The sequence below is a fragment of the Camelus dromedarius genome, chromosome 11 (assembly GCF_036321535.1).
Source record: "Camelus dromedarius isolate mCamDro1 chromosome 11, mCamDro1.pat, whole genome shotgun sequence".
Taxonomy (NCBI): domain Eukaryota; kingdom Metazoa; phylum Chordata; class Mammalia; order Artiodactyla; family Camelidae; genus Camelus; species Camelus dromedarius.
The window spans coordinates 32,161,498-32,182,777 of NC_087446.1; the positions used below are offsets into that span (position 1 = coordinate 32,161,498).

Below are 21,280 nucleotides of genomic sequence, written 5' to 3' on the forward strand. Positions count from 1 at the left end.
AGTTAGTGCTTGCAGTATCTTAACTGCTTGATTAACGTAAGAAATTCTGAAATTCTGACGAGAGCAGAGGTCCCGGTTTCCTTCACTTCTCTAGGCACATTCTTAGCTTACCTATAGGGTGTGGTAGGCAACAGCCTGCATAGTATTTTGACCTGTAGAGAAAATTTTTTATAAGTAATAACTTTCCCTAGTTAATAATCACCTGTTTTCAGAAAATTAGCATTTGGGCAGGGGAAGTAAGGAATTACCACTTATAAAGTATTAAACATTAAAGGTATTTTTAAAAACTCTGTTACAAAATTTGGTTTTTTTGCACTCCTGGAAAGGAGTTCTTTCTTACACACAACACACACAATCCTCATTCAAATCTGACTTTATGACCAAGTGGAACTTGGCAGCAGAGAGTAGAAAAACTGGGGAAGGTTCACAGCTTGAAAAGAACAGCTAAAGCATTCCTGCCAGAGGACACCTCAGCTTCTTAGCCTCTGAAGTTTTTACCAAGTGATTTTTAATCAACAGAAAGCCAGTTCCTAGTTACCCAGCTGAAGTCTGACTTCCACAGGATACATGATACTCAGGGGGCTTTGGCTGTCGTGGGAGCCTCCCTGAGAGGAAGCCCTTCTCCCCACTGCTCAGAAGGCCAGAGCACCGCATAGAGAAGCTGAACTCAGATTGATGTTGTTATTAATATAGTGAAGCCCACTGGTTTTATCAAATAAAGCTTAGAAGAACGTAACATGGTTTCTAGTTACAAATGTGAGTTTCAAGACCCATGTAAAGAAAACTCAAAACTCTTCTCAGGGACATAAAATGAGATAGTAGTAAACAGAGACATTATCTTAACCTCAGGTGGAAAGCCTTAATATTGTCAATAGATCCATAATATACTGCTGGTGAGAAAACACATGGTTGCAATCTTTGGGAGGAAATGATGTAATAGTACTCATCAAAAGCTTTAAAATTGTGCACCTCTTTTTCCCCAGAGTTTTACTACTAGGGATTTATCCAGTGGAACTGGTAGAAAATACACTCAAGTAGACATAACAATGTTTATTATCTTAGTGTTGGAGAAAACCAAAATGGGGATGAGTATTTGTATATTGTGATACATGCATGTGATAAAAATTTAAAGCTCTATAAAATAATGGTGTAATTCATTATATCCAAGAATGGAAAATTTGTTTGTAAAATAATACGTATTGTATAATTTTAGTCTTAATGTGACGGTGCATGTATATAATTATATATAGAAGAAAAGCTAGAAGGAAATTGTCCACAGTGTTACCAGTAATCATGTTTAGGTGGTAGGACTATAGGTGATTTTTCGTTTTACTTTTTCTGTTTCTCTCTGGTCTAGTTCTTATGAGTATGTAGCACTTTCAGAATCACGATAACTTTTAATTTTGGAAAATCTATGAATATTAGAGATGTATTTATATAAAAATATTTTTGGAATGTTATCTATGAATCAGTTTACTTTTCTTATACTTACTTAGGTTTATTAAGACATTGGACGTTGAAAAGAGATTCAACTGTTGCCTTTTGTCTGCGTTACTCTTTCAGGTAACACTTTACATATATCTTTCCACAGTAGCATGGCCATTCAGTCAGTAAAAAAGAAAAAAGTACAGTATTCTGTCATATTCATAAAACTCACAGGTAGGAAAGTAGCATGAACCTTGATTAAATATCTTAAGCCCATCTCGCCTTCGATGGTTGAACCCCTGTGGCATTTTCACCCTTAATATTCCACAGGGTCCCTTTTCTGGTCTCTGCTGCAGAAGGAGGAATTTTACAGATGAGGAAACTGAGACTTCTGTCCTTCCTAACGTCATGTTGCTGATGCGCGGTGAAGCCAGTCTAACTGACCCGAAAGGGTTGCCTTATGTTGCCTCATCTCTTAAATAAAGTTTTGCTCAGTTGTATGATGTCAAGTATATCATATGATGAGAGCAAGAAATAAGTTAAAGACTACAGAAGTAGAGTGTTGCCATTCTTAGGATTTGAGTTTGACTTCACTGAAGAAGAAAGGAGCTTTTATCTGAAGTACAAGACATTCTGAGGTTCAGGAAGTAGCCAGGGGCCTCTGCAATCTCCGAAAGGTTCTGTTTACTTTGAAGGATGGGACACCCTTGTTCTGTGTATCAGAGAAGTCTGATAGCTCATGAAATCTGGATGGATAATATCTTTGGGAAAGGCTGCTCTGAGTGGACAGATGGCAGTTTTCCTTTGTTCCATACACCTCTTGCCTGGGCTTCAAAGGGAGGAAGTGGAAGAGTCAAGGATGCATAGGGAATGATAATCGGAATCTGATTCATTTTGTTTTATTCTGTCTCTTTACTTTCTTCCAGTATTCCTTGTTCTTGAAGATAATGCTCTTTATGTTTTAGAAAATAAGTAATTCTGAAAAATATTTACTTTTTTGCTTAAATGTCACATCATTTCTTAGTAACACTATACCTAAAATCAAAACTAGCTGGTAGAATTTATTGTCAAAACCTGTTCATTCTTTTCATGATTTTAAAACAGATCTGTAAAGTTAAAAATTAAACAATCACATGGTACTTTAGAGTAGGAATCTTTTAAGTTTAGTGAGAAATCTGATTGAAATTCTTTCCTGATATATGCCTTAAAATAAATTTATGATGCACTTGTTATCAAGAACTGTTAATTACTTAAGATAACATAAGAAGCACTCCTAAGTGTACAGTTTGCATTTGTATTTTCGTCTTGCTTCTCAACGTCTAACACAACCTTGGTCATACAAATTATCTAAGAAATATTGATCAAATTAAGCAAATCACCTTTTAACTTAATTCAGTTAAAAATTTGGAATTACCTCTGCTTGATTTAGACTTCTGAAATAATTTTTTCTCTCCTCTGCTTAGAGGTTGGTATAGTGGAATGAACATAGATTTTTGAGTTAAATAGAAATGATTTTGAATCTTCTTTTCGCCACCATTAGCTGTGTAACCTCATATAAGTTAATTGTTTAAGCCTCAGTTGTATCACTTGTGAGATAATAATCCTTCCTTCCAGTGATAGGTTGAATGAGAACTAAATGAGATACTATTTTCAAACAATTTACCAAGAGTGTCCAACACAAAATTGACCCTTAGTAAATGATAACTTAATATAATGATAATTTTTCTGAAAATAATAAGTATCCAACTACCATGGAATTTGAAAGGCCTGTCTTGAGTGATAATAGCATTTGGTACCTATAGTGATGAGAATATTAATAAGTATCACTTATTAACAGGCACAGTGTGCTAGGCATATGCTAAGCACTTTGTGAACTAATACATGTACTTATTTTTCTGTCTCATTGTTGCAGATGCAGTTTCTAGCTCTTTATTTCCACTTTTTTCATCTTCAGGGTTTGCTGAGAACCACACTTCCACACCCCAAAGCTGAACGTTGCTATGCTCAGTATGAAATCACTCAGCTTCTCCCTGGCATCGAGCTCTTCTCAGACAGATACCGGGCTGATATCTGCTCTGTAGTTGCAAGCTTGTATTATATTATACGTGAACTGCACTTTGCTAAGCAAAATCTAATAGTAAGTGATTTATAAAATCAGCAAATCTTAATTCACTGTGGTATCTTACCCAACTTACCTTATACTTTTCAAATTTTACTAAGCTTTTTTGGTCAGTTTCTACTTAACTTTTAAACTCTATATTCAGGGTTTTGATTTGTCCTTCAGAATAAAATATGTTAATATGCTTTCTTTGACATCACTGTTTGCATTGCATTTTGGATACAATAGCCATGTATATTTGATTTTGTTCTCTTTTTCACTCTGTTATTTTTACCTTTTTTTCCTGAGGACATTTGGTGAAATTAACTAGAATGTTTCACTGGTGTCAGACAGAGCAATTTAGTGCACATATAGCTTCCCTGCATTAATTCATGCAGGTCATATCAATATCAAAACTGTGGGAGCAGGGGGAGGGTATAGTTCAAGTGGTAGAGTGAATGCTTAGCATGCACGAGGTCCTGGGTTCAATCCCCAGTACCTCCTCTAAAAATAAATAAACCTAATTACCTCTCCCCTCCTGCCAAATAAAATAATACAGTAATACAATAATAAATAAATATGTTTAAAATTAAAAAAAACTGCGGGAGTATTTCTTTACTGAGGTAAATTTATCTTTGTGTCTCTTGATTTTTCTGTGTTAAGGGGACACTTAAGTGAACAGCAGGTTCTAACTGAAATTAAAGATAGGCATCTCTTAATATCCTAGTAAATTAAAAAACTCAGATACAACTCTCTTTTCCTTTAGGGGAATAAATCACAGTATGTGTCATAAATTTGAAGTTGAGTGCATTTTAAATTAGTATGTTCTATTGGTCATTTTATATTTTCCTCCTTTATCTTATTTTTTCCTATTTTCTTCCATTTTGCTATTTCCTGTACTTTTTTATCTCACCCCCCCCAGCCCCATGTTTGCTTCTTAATACCTGTTCTTTCTCTTTTTCTGCTTTTTTCCCTTTCCTCTATGCTTTTTTCGTCCTACCTCCTTTCTTTTTTTCTCATATATTGTTTTCTGTTTTCTTGTTCTAAATTCACTCTCTCCTTATGTTGAAAAGATTTATTGTCCCCTGATATTAGATGTTCAATTATAATGCCATGTGTTAAAGTGAAGAGGTTGATTAATGCTTTTAACACTTGGCAGATTTAGCAAGAAATTGTATATTAGAAAAAAAATAACAAAATGATGCTCTTCTCATTGTTAAGGGGATTCATTCCTCGATTTAGAAAGTAGTTCTATCCCCTGGGTAACCTTTAGCTGCCTAGTCATATTCATATATAATACATATCACTGCACTGGAAAAGAAATGAGACTTTTTTCTCTAAAGCTTAAGAAATTGAGAACATTTTTTCTGAATAATTGAGCAATTGGCAGCAATAAAATGGTATGTTTTTATTTCTCACTAAAGAAAAGAAACAATCTCAAAAGTAATAGCCAACTCTTATTGTTTTGTGCTGCTTTAATTGTAGAAGAAGGTATTGTATTATGTTTGTAGTGTATCATTGTAGAAAAATGTATGAAATTTGAAATCATTTTTAAGACCAGGTCTAATTCTTTTGAAAAGCTGTTGCATTCAGCAGCTACAAGTTGACTGACAATTAGAGGTTTCTTAGCTGAACTTACAAGATGTAAACAGTTTCCGTTTTGTATTACACTGCCCTCCAGAAGCAGCCCAGTGGCTAAGGAGATTGCCGTCACATATAAAATTTGCAAGGGGACACATTGCTGTGGGGTCATGAGAAATAGTTTGCTGAATAATGGGAATCTCAGTCCCCTTTTTTGCTCCATGTCCCGTTGGTGGACAGGACCCAATTGCAGGAACTGAGCTTCAGTTTTGAGTTGAGGTCAGGAGCTGCTCAGAAGTATAGGCAAAACTGACCCCTCAACACTTGCCTTTGGCTGGAGAGTGGTTAGGTCAATTCAAAGATTGACAGTCTGTAAGCTTTCACATATATCCTTGGGACTTCAAGAAGAGTTGAACTTTGGGGTTAACTCTAAGAAATATTATGTGAAGAGTAAGCTTGGGTTTTAAGCAGTAGTATGTATACTTTGTGAAGGCAGGGGCTTAGATTTTGCTCTCATTCAGCAGAGCCTCACACACAACAAGCATGTTATAAATACTTTTTTCTTGATAGAAAAATTCCTACTGAAGACAAATAGCAGCTGACACTGAGACGAGTAAGTCGGAGCTATCAGGGGCCATAGATTTGAGTTCCTTTGCTTTACATTTTGCATTTATTTGATAGCTCATTTGCTCAAATGTTTCCATAGGCCTCAGTAATTCATACATATATGTTGAATTAATTTTTTTTCAAGGAAGATAATTAATTGGATTTTTATTTTTCCATGCTTAAGATGTCATCCAAAGTGACATCTCTTTGGAACTGTAAGTTAGTGATACCACTATAAAGTTCTGACAAAATTATGAAGCATATGCTGGGCAGATCATTTCACTTATACCAAACAGTACAGTCTCCTGACATGGAAAAATCAATCACAATTTTGCATAACATCTCTTACATCAATATTTGGCTAAATTGTATTATTAGGTTATTAACTTGATAAAATACATTTTATTTTTATTTTTTATAACTTTTTTTTATTGAGTTATACTCAGTTTACAATGTTGTGTCAATTTCCAATGTAGAGCACAATTTTTCAGTTATACATGAACATATATATATTCATTGTTGCATTCTTTTTCACTGTGAGCTATCACAAGATCTTGTATATATTTCTCTGTGCTATACAGTATAATCTTGTTTATCTATTCTACATATGCCTGTCAGTATCTACAAATTTCGAGCTTTCAGTCTGTCCATTCCCACTCCCCTCCCCCCTGGCAACCACAAGTTTGTATTCTATGTCTATGAGTCTGTTTCTGATAAAATATGTTTTAAAACAAGGTATTTTTCTGTTGGTAGATTCTGCCTCTTCTTGCACTATACCAGTATTTTGTCTCTGGAATTTGCCAAGACCAAGTCAGAAATTTAGAAGCAAGAATCCTCAAGGTATGTTACAATCTTTTAAGACATTTAATATTCTTGAACTATTAAAGGTATTGTTATGAATTAATTTAGTTCTAATACTCATAATAATAAGCTGATAGTAATATATGGTATTGTGCTCATATTGAAAAAAAAAACTTGCACAACATTATAATAAAGTATATGAAAGAGCCAGATAGGGAGATTTAGATCGTTTTATGCTTGGGCCACAGTTAAGTGAGGAACAGCTATACCCGGTAACAAGGGTCACCTGACACCATTCAGCCTAGAAATCACCATTTCTAAACACTGGTTTCCTGGTAGAGACTATTGAGTCAGTTTTCTGAAGTTTCTGTGAATTCTTTATGCTAAGGATCTTTATGTATATCCTAGTATACAAGAGTTTTTCATGGCACAGGCAACTGAAGTGATAAAACACACAGACACTAAATTACAATGAACTCTGTAATGTAGAAGTCAGGAGGCTCTCTGCCTTCAAGACTCAGGTGCATTTGGCTTGGATCCCATGTGGAGTGACAGCCTCAAATGACACCTCATTTTCTTTGCCCCTTTTCCTAGTTATCTGGGGTCACAGGCTCCCAGTTTGGTTAAATTTGTTTTCTACAGGGAACATCCAGCAAGTTTGCACCCTGTTTTGCACCTCCTCATCTATAATATGGAATTCAGCCATATTCCATAATTTACACACACGCAAACACATAAACACACTCATTACATTCTCCTAAGGTCTTTATTTCTATAGTGGACTTTACTAAAAATGGGAACACAAGGAAATTTTAGTTGAGTCCAAACCAGCAACTTATAATAGAATGTTTGGCATCTCTGAGTTTAGAATATTTCTTGGCCATTTTCTCACTCTTTTGCCTCCTAGTGCGTGGCTTCATCAGCTGTATGCTGGTTAAGTGTTTCCTAACTCACTCTAAAAAGAAAACCCTGATTCATAGCATTTGCAATTTCTACGGTGTAAATACTCCCACTACAGCCGACTTTGGCTACAACGGGCTGTTACTGAGTGTGAAACTGGGACAAGATAAGCACAGTTAGCTCCTGCAGTTGAAGTGAGTGGGCTCCGACACCCCACTGGCTCAGCCTTCTTCTCCTTTTTTGAAAATACCCTTCTTCCCCAGATCTTTCCCATTTTCTAATGAGGGAAAGTTAGACTTCTCTTTGAACTCCTGTCTCCATCCAGACCCTGCTCTTGGGCCTATGTTTTCAGACCCAAATAGTCCATCTCACTCTATTTCTAAATAAAGATGATAACCTTCCCTAAGAGGAATACTGATGGTATTAAGATAATACATCTTAACCTGGGAATAAATAGTTACCTACCATGAACATTTCTGGATCACCCTTTCTGAATTACTGATCTCTTAAGAGTTCTCCTGGTTTTGAATTCCAAAAACACTTTTTAAAAAGCTGCATACAATTTCTCTCTCTCTGTTTTTAAAACAGTGTTCTATTCGAGATTGCAAAATTCTTGAGGCTAGGGCCTGTATCTTATTCATCTTTTAGTTCCTTATACTGTATTACTCGTAATAAATTCATATACCTGATATTTAGTAATTAATTATTGAATTGGATTTGAAATCTGCAGCCATTTATCAAGCACCAACTAACCGCACTCTCCCTATTGTTTAGTGGGAACTCACCTAGAAGATAGTTGGTAAAAATTTATTGCTTTACCTATGAAACATCATTTATTGAGTACCTCCTATATAAAGGTACCACGTTAGTAACTCTAATTAAGACATGTAACCTGGGATCCTTGCTTATACAGAAGAGAAAATAGGGAAGAGAGACGGGACATAGACAAAGACAGTAATGTGTGCACCTCCCACTTGACTGGTTCCAAATGAGTGTGATGAGCACTGCCTCCAGGAGCTTGGAAGAGGGAGAATGGCTTTGAGTCCCAGGGTTTCATCAGGTAGATAAGATTTAGGCTGGAAAAGAGTAGGACCAACTGAGCAGGAGAGAGGAAGCAGGGAACACTCGTGGCAGACAGTAGCGTGAAGGACACAGAGGTGACAAAGTGCTGACTGGTCGAGGAGGCAGAGGCAGTTCCGTTAGCCTGGAGTGGAGGTTTGAGTAGGGAGTCTGGAGAAGACGACATGAGGATACCAGAGGCCTGTGATGTGGAGGATTCCAGGGGCCAGGTTTTGAGTTCCAGGGCTGAGACATGTGAAGGCTCCGTGGCAAGAGAAATGAGGAATCTGTGGAGTCAGAACTGGGTAACAGTTTTTATTCTGGTGATGTTAAGAGGCAAGAAACATGGAAGGGTTGCAGTGACCATTAGTCACATGTCAAAAGGAGATCCAGAGAGGCACTGGAAGAATCTGGGACAGAGTTTTTGAGTAAATGACCATTTTTTAATTGGATTTTTAGCACTTGACAACTGTTTTTGTACTAGAGTAACTTAAAAGCTAGTAAAGAACAATGGACCGTCTTCTGTAGTCTTGGGTTGGGAGGGGGATTAATGGCAGAATTTTGATCAGGAGAAGGACATGATGAGATGTATCTGGTAACAATGTCAGGAACAGAGTGAGGTGGGAGTGGAATCTTATTGGCATGGTAGGACTGGAAACCCAAGTAGGGTGTTGGCAGAAGCAATGAAAAGGGGCAATTGATGCATCATACAAGGGAAGGAATAACAGCCCTGGTGAGCAGAGTTCGCCTGACCTTTCTGAACAAGCTGGGGTCAGTGAGTGGGAAGAGAGAAAAATCATAGTCAGAAAGTAGCAAACGATGCCTTCTGACAAATCAAACCGCAGTAGATCATACTGTTAAGTTTCTGCTGTGCACTAGTGTCTTTCAGGGAAAACACTAAGACCCCTTCATGATCACCTGGTCTGCCTTCACTTTAGAACTGCCAACATCCCAAAAGATTTATTAATCTCAACAAACCCAGCATTCCCAGGAAGGGAACCGATGGTTCTGTATTTGTATGTGAAGGGTTGATTTATGGGTGTTTCTTTTTTCCATCTGGCTTGTTTGTGTTCACAGTGTTAGTCATTTCTGAACATACACGTCCATTATTATCTGCATAGCTTTTTCATATAGTCAGATTGAGATGATAAACTGAACCAGAGGTAGCCTTAACAGTTACAGGTAGTCTACGTACAGCAGTCTTACAGTTAAGACTAGAGGAGACTGATCTCACACAGCTATGGGGAAGTGTTTCCTCCAAGGGATAAAGAGCTCAGATGACTCCCTAATGACTACTTTGTTAATTATGTGGCACTGGGAAGTTAGAGCCCAAGGTGTCTTAGGCAGAAATCAAAGCATGTAACTCAGTAGACAAGCTGTTTTCTCTTCTCCATTAAAAAATTTTTCCTGACTTTTAATGTTCTGTTTTTGTTATTGTCACATCCTGTTTCCTTCTAATTTACCTTCTTTTTATTTCTTTAAAATTGATACTCTTGAGAGTCCTAAGATAATAATTAAAGGAAAAAGGAGCATAAAATGAGTATACCTGTTGAGGATAAGTTGGATTTTCTTTTTCTGTGTTTTAGGTATATATAATCTTCATCCAATTTTGTGTTTCACTCCTGGCTTTCACAATTCGTCCTCTGTTCTCTATAAAGTCACTAGATGGTTTCAAAACACAAGTCAGGTATGGGCACTGACCTGTTCACAACTCTCCAATAACTTCTTTTATTTCTTTATTCCTTTATTATTTTATTTTGGCAGGGAGGGAAGGTAATTAGGCTTATTTATTTTTAGTGGAGTTACTCATATTGAACCCAGGACCTCATGCATGCTAAGCATGTGCTCTACCACTGGGCTATACCCGCACCCTCTCCAATAACTTCTTATCACACAGAGAACAACATAGCTGTGTCTCCACTCTGGTCTACAGGCCACCATTCGCACCTACCTCCCAACCCTCTTCTCCTCTCTCCCTGAGCTCCTGCCACACAGGCTGTTCCTCCAGCACACCGAGACCCCAAGATTGCTTCCACCACCACGTGACCTCTCTACTCAAGGTCCCCTCAGAAGATTGTCATGTCTTCTCCCTCACGTCATTCTCAAATCTTCTCTTGAAGGTCTCCCCAGAGAAGTCCCCCCTGACCACAACTTAAGAAACAGCATTTTGTCAGTACCTTTTATCCCTCCTCATACTGTGTATATCTTCATGCATCATTTAAATTTAGCTAAACATACCTCCCATTGGATGTAGCTTCCAAAAGGGCTCAGTACAGAAGAAATGCTCAGTAAACATGTTGAATGGATAAATGCATTTGATCAAGAACTTTTCCTTCTGTAATTTCCTGACTGAAAGTCTTGCTGGATTATATTCAAAATAAGCCATGCACAATATATAATTACCAGTTGACTAATGTTAAGTACATGTCTTTAAAATTGACAGGGTCCATTAATTATGGATAAGAAAATGAACAGTTTTATTTATGTTGATACTTTGTGGAGTTCATTTCCTGGTTTGTTTGACATTTCTCAGAGTGTTACAGAAATCGAGTGGTTTTATTTTGTCTTTCTTTTAAACCATACTTTACCATGGAAACAAAAGGATAAATTCAATTTTTTAAAACTCTTCTGTGTCTATCCTATTTTTATGTGTTTGTGTCTCATATAAAGGAAGCTGCATCTGATGAATATCCATTATTTTGAACAGTTTGCCTGCTGTAATTTACTAGCTTCTTGGTCCCCTGCACATGTGAACTTGCTTACACATAGATACATGCATCTCCTCCACTATGTTTGCTGCACATTAACTTATAAGGCGTTACCAACAGTAGGTGGAAAGTTCAGATCTCAGAAAGTTGATGATTTTTTTCTAAAATTTTTATTTTGAAAGTAAAACAAGTGTTGTAATTTAAAATCTCTCCTTTTTTTCTTTCCTTTAAAGATAGAAGTCCTCATAGATTTGGGATTCTTTTCTGAAGCCTTTCATGAAATATCCCAGATTTTTTATGGGAAAAGCATGCCTTCCTCACAACCCACTGGCTGTAAAGCTACTGGAAAAATGAAGGTAATCCTGCTATTTGATTCAAAGCTATTTCTTTACCTTTTGAAGGTGCTTTTTGATGGGTACATTCCTAAAATCTGGGGAACACTTCCACAAAAAGGTGTTTGCAAATCTCTGGCACTGCAGACCTCTTAGTTAAGGCTGATTAGTGCTAACATTAGATTTATATAGGTTTTCTTTGTCTGGAATGGAAGGGCGTCATGGTGGGGAGGGGAGTGTGGTCTTGGAGTAGGTTTTCACAATAGGATTCTGGCTCTATGTCATAGTTATCAAGGACCATCTCAGTAGACACATTTATTGGCCATTGCCTCTTAGACTTTTGGTTGTGATCTTAAAATTTCTAGTTAATGTTCTTAGTCAAAACAGCCTCTCTTCGTGTTTTATTTGAATATTTTGATTTATATACTTTATACCCAAGAGTTAAGCTTGTGTTCAAGTTTCTTCTGATTTCTGTGAGGAGAGAACATTCTTCTATTTTTGTCTAGTCTGTTTTGACTTTGAGAGAGAGTTTTACCTGGCTTGCTTAATTTGTGTTTGTAAATTGCATAATTGAAGCATCCTTGAAAATGACCCAGGCATTTATATTTAAACCAGAGTGAGCTATTATTTTCCTCTGCTTCAGTTTTCATGGTGATCTGGGAATCACTGGGTGTTCTTGCTTGAGACAGATGCTTGGACTCTCATGGGCCAGCAATAAAGGAATAGGAGGAGGTAAGAAGTCAGTTTCCTGGGAGAGACCATATGTGTGAGGAGTGAGATTAATAGACAGGATCATGCTGATGGGATTCCAGTTTGAGGAACCTAAGAGAAACTGGGGAATAGGCTGTAAGTCTTAAAAACTACTTGCATTGGCTGATATTTACATATAATGCATTCATTACCTCAGCATATACCCTTGTAGCTGCTTATTTCTCAATATGACTGCTACAGCATTATAATTTATTGAAATAAGGTAAGTTAAGGTTATCCACAGAAAAATCCCAAGAGGGACGTTCAGGAAGCAATAGGATACGTGTGTATATGTCTCTATATCTAGAGTCGGCCCTCCATATCCATGGGTTCTATATCCACAAATTCAACCAACCGTGGATTGAAAATATTTGGAAAAAAACATTCCAGAAAAGTTCCAAAAAACAAAACTTAAATTTGCATGGCAGCAACTATTCACATAGCATTTACATTGTATTTACAATATTTACATAGCATTTATATGGTACTACGTATTGTAAGTGAACTAGAGATGATTTAAGATATATGGGAGGTTGTGCCTAAGTTATATACAAATACTCTGCCGTTTTATATAAGGGACTTGAGCATCTGCAGATTTTATTTTTTGGGGGGTGGGAATCCTGGAACCAGTCTCCCACAGATACCAAGGGATAACTGAATCTATTTAGGAGTCACTTGGGATTTTTTTTGTTCATTTTCTATGGTGCAAACTAACTAACTTGCTTCTCCATCAGCAGCCTTTCTCTATTGTAAACAGTTTGCGTTTTGTTGTTAAAATTAGATTTTAATTAATTTAAAAATATTTATTGAGTGCTGACTAAATACAGGCACTAGTCCAGACATGGGGATAGAGCAGTAAAAAGAGTAATGGAATTATTGCCTTCCTAGAGGCATGTTACTATTGGACAGTCCAGGGAGGAAGACCAACAATAAACATGTTAAGCACAAAATTGTGTGTCAGGTGGTGAGATGCTGTGAGGGACAATTGAGCTGAGTTGAGGGGCAGAGAATGACCAGAGTGGTGGGTGGCTGTTTTATTCAGGGTGGTTTGGGAAGTCTCTCTAATAAGGGAGTTTTGAGGGCAAAAGATTTGAGGGAACAAATAGGAGCAAGGGCAAGGGCAAAAGGCCTCCAAGATGTGGTTGAGGAAAACCATGGGGGTCACATGAGGCTAGAGTAGCGAGGACGAGGAGGAGGAGAGGGTGGACCAGGAGCTAGGTCATGCCGGACCTCACAGGGACTGGAGTTTACTCTAAATGAGATGGGAAACCTGGTGGAGCTTTGAACAGGGGAGTATGGGATAGGAATTAAACTTCAAAGAACCACTTTGCTTACTGTTTAGGGAGTAGACTATGGGTGAGCGTGGGTATATACGGAGTCCGGGTAGAAAGCCTTTGCAAATAATCTGAGTGAGATGTGACAGTGGTTGGGGTAACAGTGGTGGAAGGAGTGAAAAGTGGTAAAATTCAGGGTATATGGCAAAGATAGAGCTGACAGCATTTGTTGATGATAATTGAGATGTGGGATTTATAAGAGAAAGAAGTCAAGCATGACTACAGAGTGTTCATCATGAACAGCTGGTAGGAAGGGGCTTCCATTAACTGAGATGGGGGTACTGCTGTTCCGTAACAGGGGTGCAGCATGTGACGTGTGAGATCCCTGCTGGATATACAGGTGGGAATGCAGCCTATGTGAGTGCTGAGAGTACCATCTGAATTTCAGGGCAGAAGTTGGGGCTTGCAGGTAAACTTGGGAGCATTAGGAGAGGTTTAAAATCATGAGACTGGATGAAATCAGCTGGGAACTGAGGCAGATAGAGAAAAGAAGTCAGAGGGCTGAACCTTAGGGTCATTCACTGTTCGGGTCAGGAAGATGAGCAGGAAAGAGAAGCCAGTTGGGTACGATGAGAAACAAGAGAGTTTTCAGTGATCACTGCTGTCACCAAAACAAACAAGGAATGTGAAACTAATTTTTAATAGGTAAATTCCAAACTTCATTTTTTATCAACTAGTTTTCATAAGACAAAAGTGTAGTGGGTGAATTATCTCCCATTGGATTGTGACTTCAAACTTTGTACTCTTAAAGTTAATTTGCAGCTTTCCAACTTCAACTGGGAATTTAGAAAGTGTAATTAAAAGAGGAAATGTGTTCAGGGTTTATAATTAAAATAGGTGCCAATGTTATTAGACTGCAGGCTAGTTTTTTAAAGAAAGGATTAATGAATTCAGTTGTAAAAAAGTAACTGAAAAAGTCTTACAGGTTACGACTGGACTTTTTAAAAAAGTTCTCTTTTTTAACATTATACTCATGTTGGGATTTTGCTCTCATCACCAATCTAAAATTCCATCATTAACCCTCTTCAAATTATATCATCAAAGGTCTCCCACTGGATTCAGCTACTTACTTTTCAATGTATTAAAGGGGATAAAGAATATCTTCCAAAGAGGAATTTTTTTAAACCCTTTCTTACAATAAGAGCTATATGTGATGTCTTGGTTTAGGGTTCCCAAAAGCAGATCCTGACACAAAGGATCAAAGAACAAGTAGTGTATTTGGGAGATGATTCCAGGAAGAACGGTGAGTGAGTGGGAAAGTCAGATAGGGGGAAGGGAGGAAACCACTCTGGAGACCGTTAATGAGGTCGCTGCGGTGAGTGGCTGGGGCCCTCAGAGAGATGGGATAGAACAGCCTCTTGCTCCTCATTGGTGAGGGTTGCTCCTTGTACTTCCAGCCTGTTCTGAAACTCTCTTGTGGCCACAGACTGCTCTCAAGCAAAGAGGTACAGGTGCTTGAAGTAGGATACCATTCATATGTGGGTGACCTCTTCAGGGAAGCTGCTAGTGACTTCCAGGTGACCAGGAGGATGTGGGTGGAGCATCAGTACAAACATCTAAGAATGGGTACTTTTTAAAGAGGGTCTTCTGTACCAAGTGATAGGTACACTCATTATACAACAGTGTTCTGTGGCAGTAGATGAAATGTTTTCTAATGCAACTTTATATTTTGAGCCAAACATATTAACAGGTAATTCACAAACAGTGAAAGAACCATAAAAAGCATCATGTTGAAGAGTAACACAATTTTATCTCAAACTGGCAAAGATTTTTTTTGGGGGGTGCTAATACTCAATGCTATTGAAAGTGTAGTAATCCTGGCATTTTCGTACAACACAGGTGGGAGTGTAAATTGAGCCAGCCCCTTTCAGTTGCCTCGATATTTTTTTATCTTATGACCCAGCAATTCTGCTTCCAGGAATCCATCCAAAGGCAATAATCAGAAATACTGACAAAAATGTCACCAATGTTATTTAAACCAGGGCTGAATAGTGGGGTGAGGGTGGGAATGGTCCTCTTAGCTGTCTAACAATAGGAAGGAGATTAATTTATTACGCTGCATTCATGGGATAGAACATTACTTAGCTATTAAGCTGAAGTTTACAAATAACTTAATGGTGTGGGGAAATAATTATGATATAATTTTAGTGAAAAGGAATACAAATCCATATACATATATATAAATTTAAAATACATCAAAAAGAAATTGGTCATAAAGATACCAAATATTAACATTGACATCCTAAAGATGTTCATTTTTATTTTCTTCTTTATGTTATACTTGTCTTCTTAGATTAAAGCATGTGTTACTTTTACAGTAAAAATTATATTTAAAATAGTCTTAAAACACAGTTTTAAACACTTCACAGTTTCATTTAAAAGAACACTCAGTACTCTTGTTTCTAATGTTTATGTTTTATATATTGACAGTTTTTTCAGTCGTTTGACTCGGGAAAGCCACTTACTAGTAAAGAAAATTTGCAGGTAAGGATAACAATGTTTTATAAACGTTGGTTACTTAGGTTATTTTTGAGTCATTTCACTCTATTTGGTATGTATAATCTTTGTTTTGGAAATCAGCTGTGTAATAATGCTCTTCTATTTCTAGTAATGGGATTTTATCTCAAAATGCTGAAGCCAGAGGTAGTATTGGACCCAAACTGATCTGGTTTTCAGATTGGACAAATATCAGTTATTGTTCCTAAATTTTTCAATTCCACATGTGTATTCAGTTTGTTTATGGATCCATATCAAGTACCTAATATGTCATCTTAGTTACCTAGGTGATAGTGGCTGGCGTTGATTGTAAGTGAAGAATTTGGTATGTTTTTAATAGCCCACCTATTCAATACTGCTTTTATTCAGATCCTTTTCCCTAGTCTGAGACTGCCTCTCAGTCAATGGTTTGGAATGTTTTCTTTTCTCTTTTCTTTTTCAGAAATTTTTACTGGGATATAACTGACATATAACATCATATAAATTTAAAGTGTACAATGCATTGATTTGATACATTATTTATTATATGGTTTATATATTGCAATATGATTAGGTTAGCTAATGAAAGTTTTTCATATGACATTTTCATAAGCAATTCCTCTGACTTTGCTAATATTTTTTATAAAGAGAGAACTAGACTACCTGTCTCAATACACTTGCCCTTGTTGATAATTGAATGTTTGGGATTTAAGCTTTTGATGACCTAGTAGCATTTAAATATCTTCAAATCATTAAAAAAAAATCTTAGGAGTACCAGCAGTTTGTCCACTAGAAAGTGTTAGAGTAGTAAAGTGATAGTGCAGCCATTGCTAAGGGGGTTACAGAGGGTGTGGGCTTCACACAGCCAGGCAACAGGTAATGCATATAGACTGGTACACGTGGTTTCTTTTATCAAATGCTCCGAAACAGCATTCTGTTTCATTAAGTATGGTATTAATTTTTATGAAATAATTTTGAAAAACATTTCCTCAAAATTGCTTTATTTTTGTCTTCCATAATTTTGGTAGGAGTATATCTGCATTTTATTAAATGTAATCTTATTACTTTTCTGTTATTGCTAATTTTATTCCACAAACTCCACTTTTAATTATGCTGCAGATGATTCATTGTTTTTGCCCTAAGATTTATTTTAATTTATAAGCAGTTGCCTGAAATGAAAGACCTGTTATTAGGAAGACACAAATACATATTCCATATTCACATTTCACTTCAGTGGTCCAAGACCTTGGGGTGTTTCAGAATATTTATTTCTTTCCAGTCAAAAGTGCCAGGGCATCCTAAAAACACTTCTTTAAAGAGTGGTTTTGGGTGTAAAAGGAATGTCTCTGATCTTTCTTTCTTAAAACAAAAGAAGACTGAAAGAATAATGGAAAATTGATTTCTATTAGCTAATTAATTAAAACAGAATTGTTGGTCTGCTTAAGACTCTTCAGATTACACATTATATTTTCCGTATAGAGTGAGAGGAAGGAATGTTAAATAGCATTACTAATTAATCTTGTTTGTGTGTAATTGTCAAGGCTCATTAAATCACTGTTTGCTGCAGACAGAAACAAGGAAACTTCTCCTACACCCCCCTCCCCGAATCTGTGGGAACGTCACCGTTTTCCTGGTACAACCCTTTGTCACCAGATAGGATAGTGCTGCTCCATGTCTGGCTCTTTGGCATGTATTGCTTTTCACCTTCTAGACGCAGTTAAGAAAGGAGAGTGAACAACAGCAGCAGACCTCCCCACTGCCAGCGTTGCCACAAACTCTCTCAAACAATGAGATTTTTCTTTTTCAGTTCACATCAGGCAAATAATTTCCCTCTTTTTAGAATAGACAGCCCCAACATCTGCCTTTTATGTTACTTCAACAGGTATGTAATAAGAGCCTATTGTGTGCAAGGCACTATTCTTGTGCTGTCAAATAAATACATAAGTTAATCAACAATACAGACAAACTCTAAGCCCTCAGGGAACTTATATTTTAGTGGGCAAGACTAGTAAACATGATATATACATATAAACATTATATATAAGTAAATTATATAGTATGTTAAAAGGTGAACCACGCCATGGGGGAAAGTAAATCCAGCAGTACATAAAGGGGGATTGGGAGCATGGTGTTAGATTGGGGCTGTAATTTTGAATGAGGCACCTCATTGAGGTGACATTTGTGACCAGATCTGAAACAGGTAAAGGTGCAAGTCATATAAAATCTGGAGAAAGAATAATTGAAGAACAGGGTACAGTGAGTGCAAAGGCCCTGGGGCAGGATTGCCTAGCTTAGTGGGGGACATCTTGGCCAGCTGACTAGAGCTGTGTGAACAATGGGAGAGCAGTAGGAGACAAGGTCAGAGAGGTAATGGGGTGGATGATGGTGGAATGCCCAGATGGAGAAGGGCCCTTTAGGGCCTTTGTAACCTAGGCTCTTACTCTGAACAAAAGGAGAAGCCACTGGAAAATTTAGAACAGAGATGTGGGCTGATCTACTTATGTTTAAAAAGGATTATTGTAGCTAATCTATTGAATCTGCTGTGTGCCAGGTATTGTTCTTGTGCTGTCAGTCAAACACATCAGTCAACCAACAATACAGACAAATTCCTGGTCCTCATAGAGCTTATATATTTGTGTGTGTGTGTGTGTGTGTGTTTATGTTTGTGGCAGAGACTAGGAATACGGTATGGGGTATGTTGAATATGAGATGTCTGTTAGACATCCAAGTGGAAAAATTGAGTTAGAAGTTGATTATATGAATCTATGAATCTTGATTTAGAAGAAAGGTTGGAGCTAGAGACAAAATCTTGGGATTTAATCAGCAGTAAGATGAAATTAAAACCATGAGCCTGGTTAAGATCATCAAAGGGGAGAGAATGAGGAGATAGAAGAGGACCGAGCCCTGGGACACTCCAGTATTTAGAGGTATAGGAGAAGAGAAGGAACCAGCAAAGAAGACTGAAAAGGAGTAGCAGATAAAATAGGAAAGAAACCAAGGGAAGGCAGTGGCTTGAAAGCCAAGAGAAGAAGCATTTTCAAAAGAGGGAATGATTAATAGTGTCAGATTTTACTCATGAATCCAGAACCATAATTCACTGAGTCTTAAATATGCATTCATTTTATTTATTTATTTATTTTTAAATACACCTTTATTTTTATTTTTTTTATTTTTTGGTGGGGGGCAGGAGGGGAACCAGGTTTATTTATTTATCTAATGGAGGTACTGGGGATTGAACCCAGGACCTTGTGCATGCTAAGCATGTGCTCTACCACTGAGCTATACCCTCCCCCCTGCATTTACTTTATTTTATTTTACATTTAACAGCTCTGAAATTAGAATACACTCTACAGTTGAGGGCTTGTGACAGTTTAATTGACCTATAAAATAATGGTGTCTTAGATTAAAGTAACGTAGTGTATGGGGACTGAGAATAGAACATTGGATTTAGCCAAGTGTAGGCCACTGGTGACCTTGACCAAAGGGTTTCAGTGTAGGGATGGAGTGGGTTTAAAAGCAAATGAAAGGAGAGAAGTTGGAATATTGACAACCCCTTAGGTTGTTGCTGTAAAGGGGAGCGAGAATTAGGGTAGTAACTGGAGAGGGGAGCCAGAGTACAGAGAGTTCAGAGTTTTTTAAATGGAGGAGAAGACAGCATGGCTCTGTAGAAAGAGAACATTTATGATGTAGGGGAGAATGGCTGAGTAGACCAGTGTGGACAGGATCGATGGCCTAAGTGGCGGTGCCAGCCTTAGGGAGCAGGAAGGAGGGCAGGGCAGTGAGGCAGATGCTGGGTAGGTGGGAGAGGTGGAGCTCTGGGGTCCAGGGGCACTACTCTGACTGCTTCAGCTTTTGCATGTAAGTAGAGGAAGCAAGGTTATTAGCGGGGAGGGGCATTGGGGAGAAGGTGTTAGGATTTAGAAACAAGAAGAGTGTGAAATGGTTGTCTGGGAGACAGGGAGAGTAGATGGATGGGGGAAATGTAGGATGATGACCAGGAGACACTGAGGTTTGGTCAGGAACTTAAAAGTGGGCCCATGTTGCATGACAGCCTGATTTTATCCAGCCTTCTTTAGCCGCAGGGTGCACGCCCCATGAAAGTTCAGAGGTGACTTGCCAATGAAGTGTGCATGCAGGGAATTGAGGGAGAAGGAAATGGAATCAAAGCTGAGTAGGGAATTTGCTTGTCTACCCATCCTTCCCCTGTTCCTGTCCTACGAGCCCTAATTCACTTGAGCTAAAGCTGAGCGGCCAGCGTCCTTGGTTGATGAGCTTTTCCAGTTTCTCCATTTTTATAAGATGTCCCCTCCTCGCCCTCAGCATCAGGTTCACTCTCATTATGTGATGAGGCTGGTCTTGTGGGGCAGGTCACCAATCGGTGGGGAATGGCAGAAGCACCGTGGGACTACTGGCATCGTTCTGACATCACACCTCTCTCTATGGACCTGCTGTTTGTGGTACCTTGTATCTACCCCCGCATCCCTGCATCCCTGCATCCGATACCAAATGAGGACTGCAGAACGGGATTGAGGCTAATACTACCTGAAAATAGTATTTTACTAATTTGTCCTTTTTTTTTTTTTTTTTACATATTTTTAGGCACTTGATGAAATTATAAGCAGAGGCTCACCTCCAATTCTGGCTACAGTCGGTCAACCACATCTCTTAAATAAGTTTTCTTTTGTTAAAGCATACTTTCTCATAAATGTGGCTGCAACAATAAATTGTGTCCCAGAAAATACAATGCAAACAGTTGGCCAAGAACTTAATGGCAAAAGCAGAGTGAACCTCCCAAACTTGAAAGGTAATCTTTTGTTTTATTTTTTGCTTGGTTTCTCTATTTCCTTTCCTCAGCTATTCCTTGCTCTCCCCCAAGTAATCTATACGAACTTTCTAGTGTATTTTCTTTCATAACTTTCTCCAGACTCACTTGATGAGCCCATATGTGCTTATGTCTAGGCACCTGCCTATCCATATCCACAAACATATCTCCATATTCATACACTTTACCACATATATATAGTTGATGCCTACAGCACAGGCTTGAACTGCACGCATCCACTTGTACACAAACTTCTTTCAGTAGTGAATATTCTAGTACTACACAATCCACAGTCGGTTAAATCTGCAGATGCTGAACTGTGGATGTGGAGGGCTGTCTGTTCCAAGGACCAATTATAAGTTATACATGAATTTTCAACTATGTGGATA

General features: G+C 37.8%; 1 protein-coding gene across 1 annotated transcript in view; it reads left to right on the plus strand.

Annotated features, from left to right (window-relative positions):
* Positions 1-21,280, plus strand: part of CFAP54 (cilia and flagella associated protein 54) — a 242,503-nt gene that overhangs the window by 137,889 nt on the left and 83,334 nt on the right. Inside the window, exons 44-49 of the mRNA XM_031462988.2 lie at positions 1,497-1,563; positions 3,380-3,562; positions 6,464-6,550; positions 11,412-11,534; positions 16,025-16,078; positions 20,669-20,873. Of these exons, the coding sequence (XP_031318848.2) occupies positions 1,497-1,563; positions 3,380-3,562; positions 6,464-6,550; positions 11,412-11,534; positions 16,025-16,078; positions 20,669-20,873 (719 nt within the window). The remainder of the gene's footprint in view (positions 1-1,496; positions 1,564-3,379; positions 3,563-6,463; positions 6,551-11,411; positions 11,535-16,024; positions 16,079-20,668; positions 20,874-21,280) is intronic.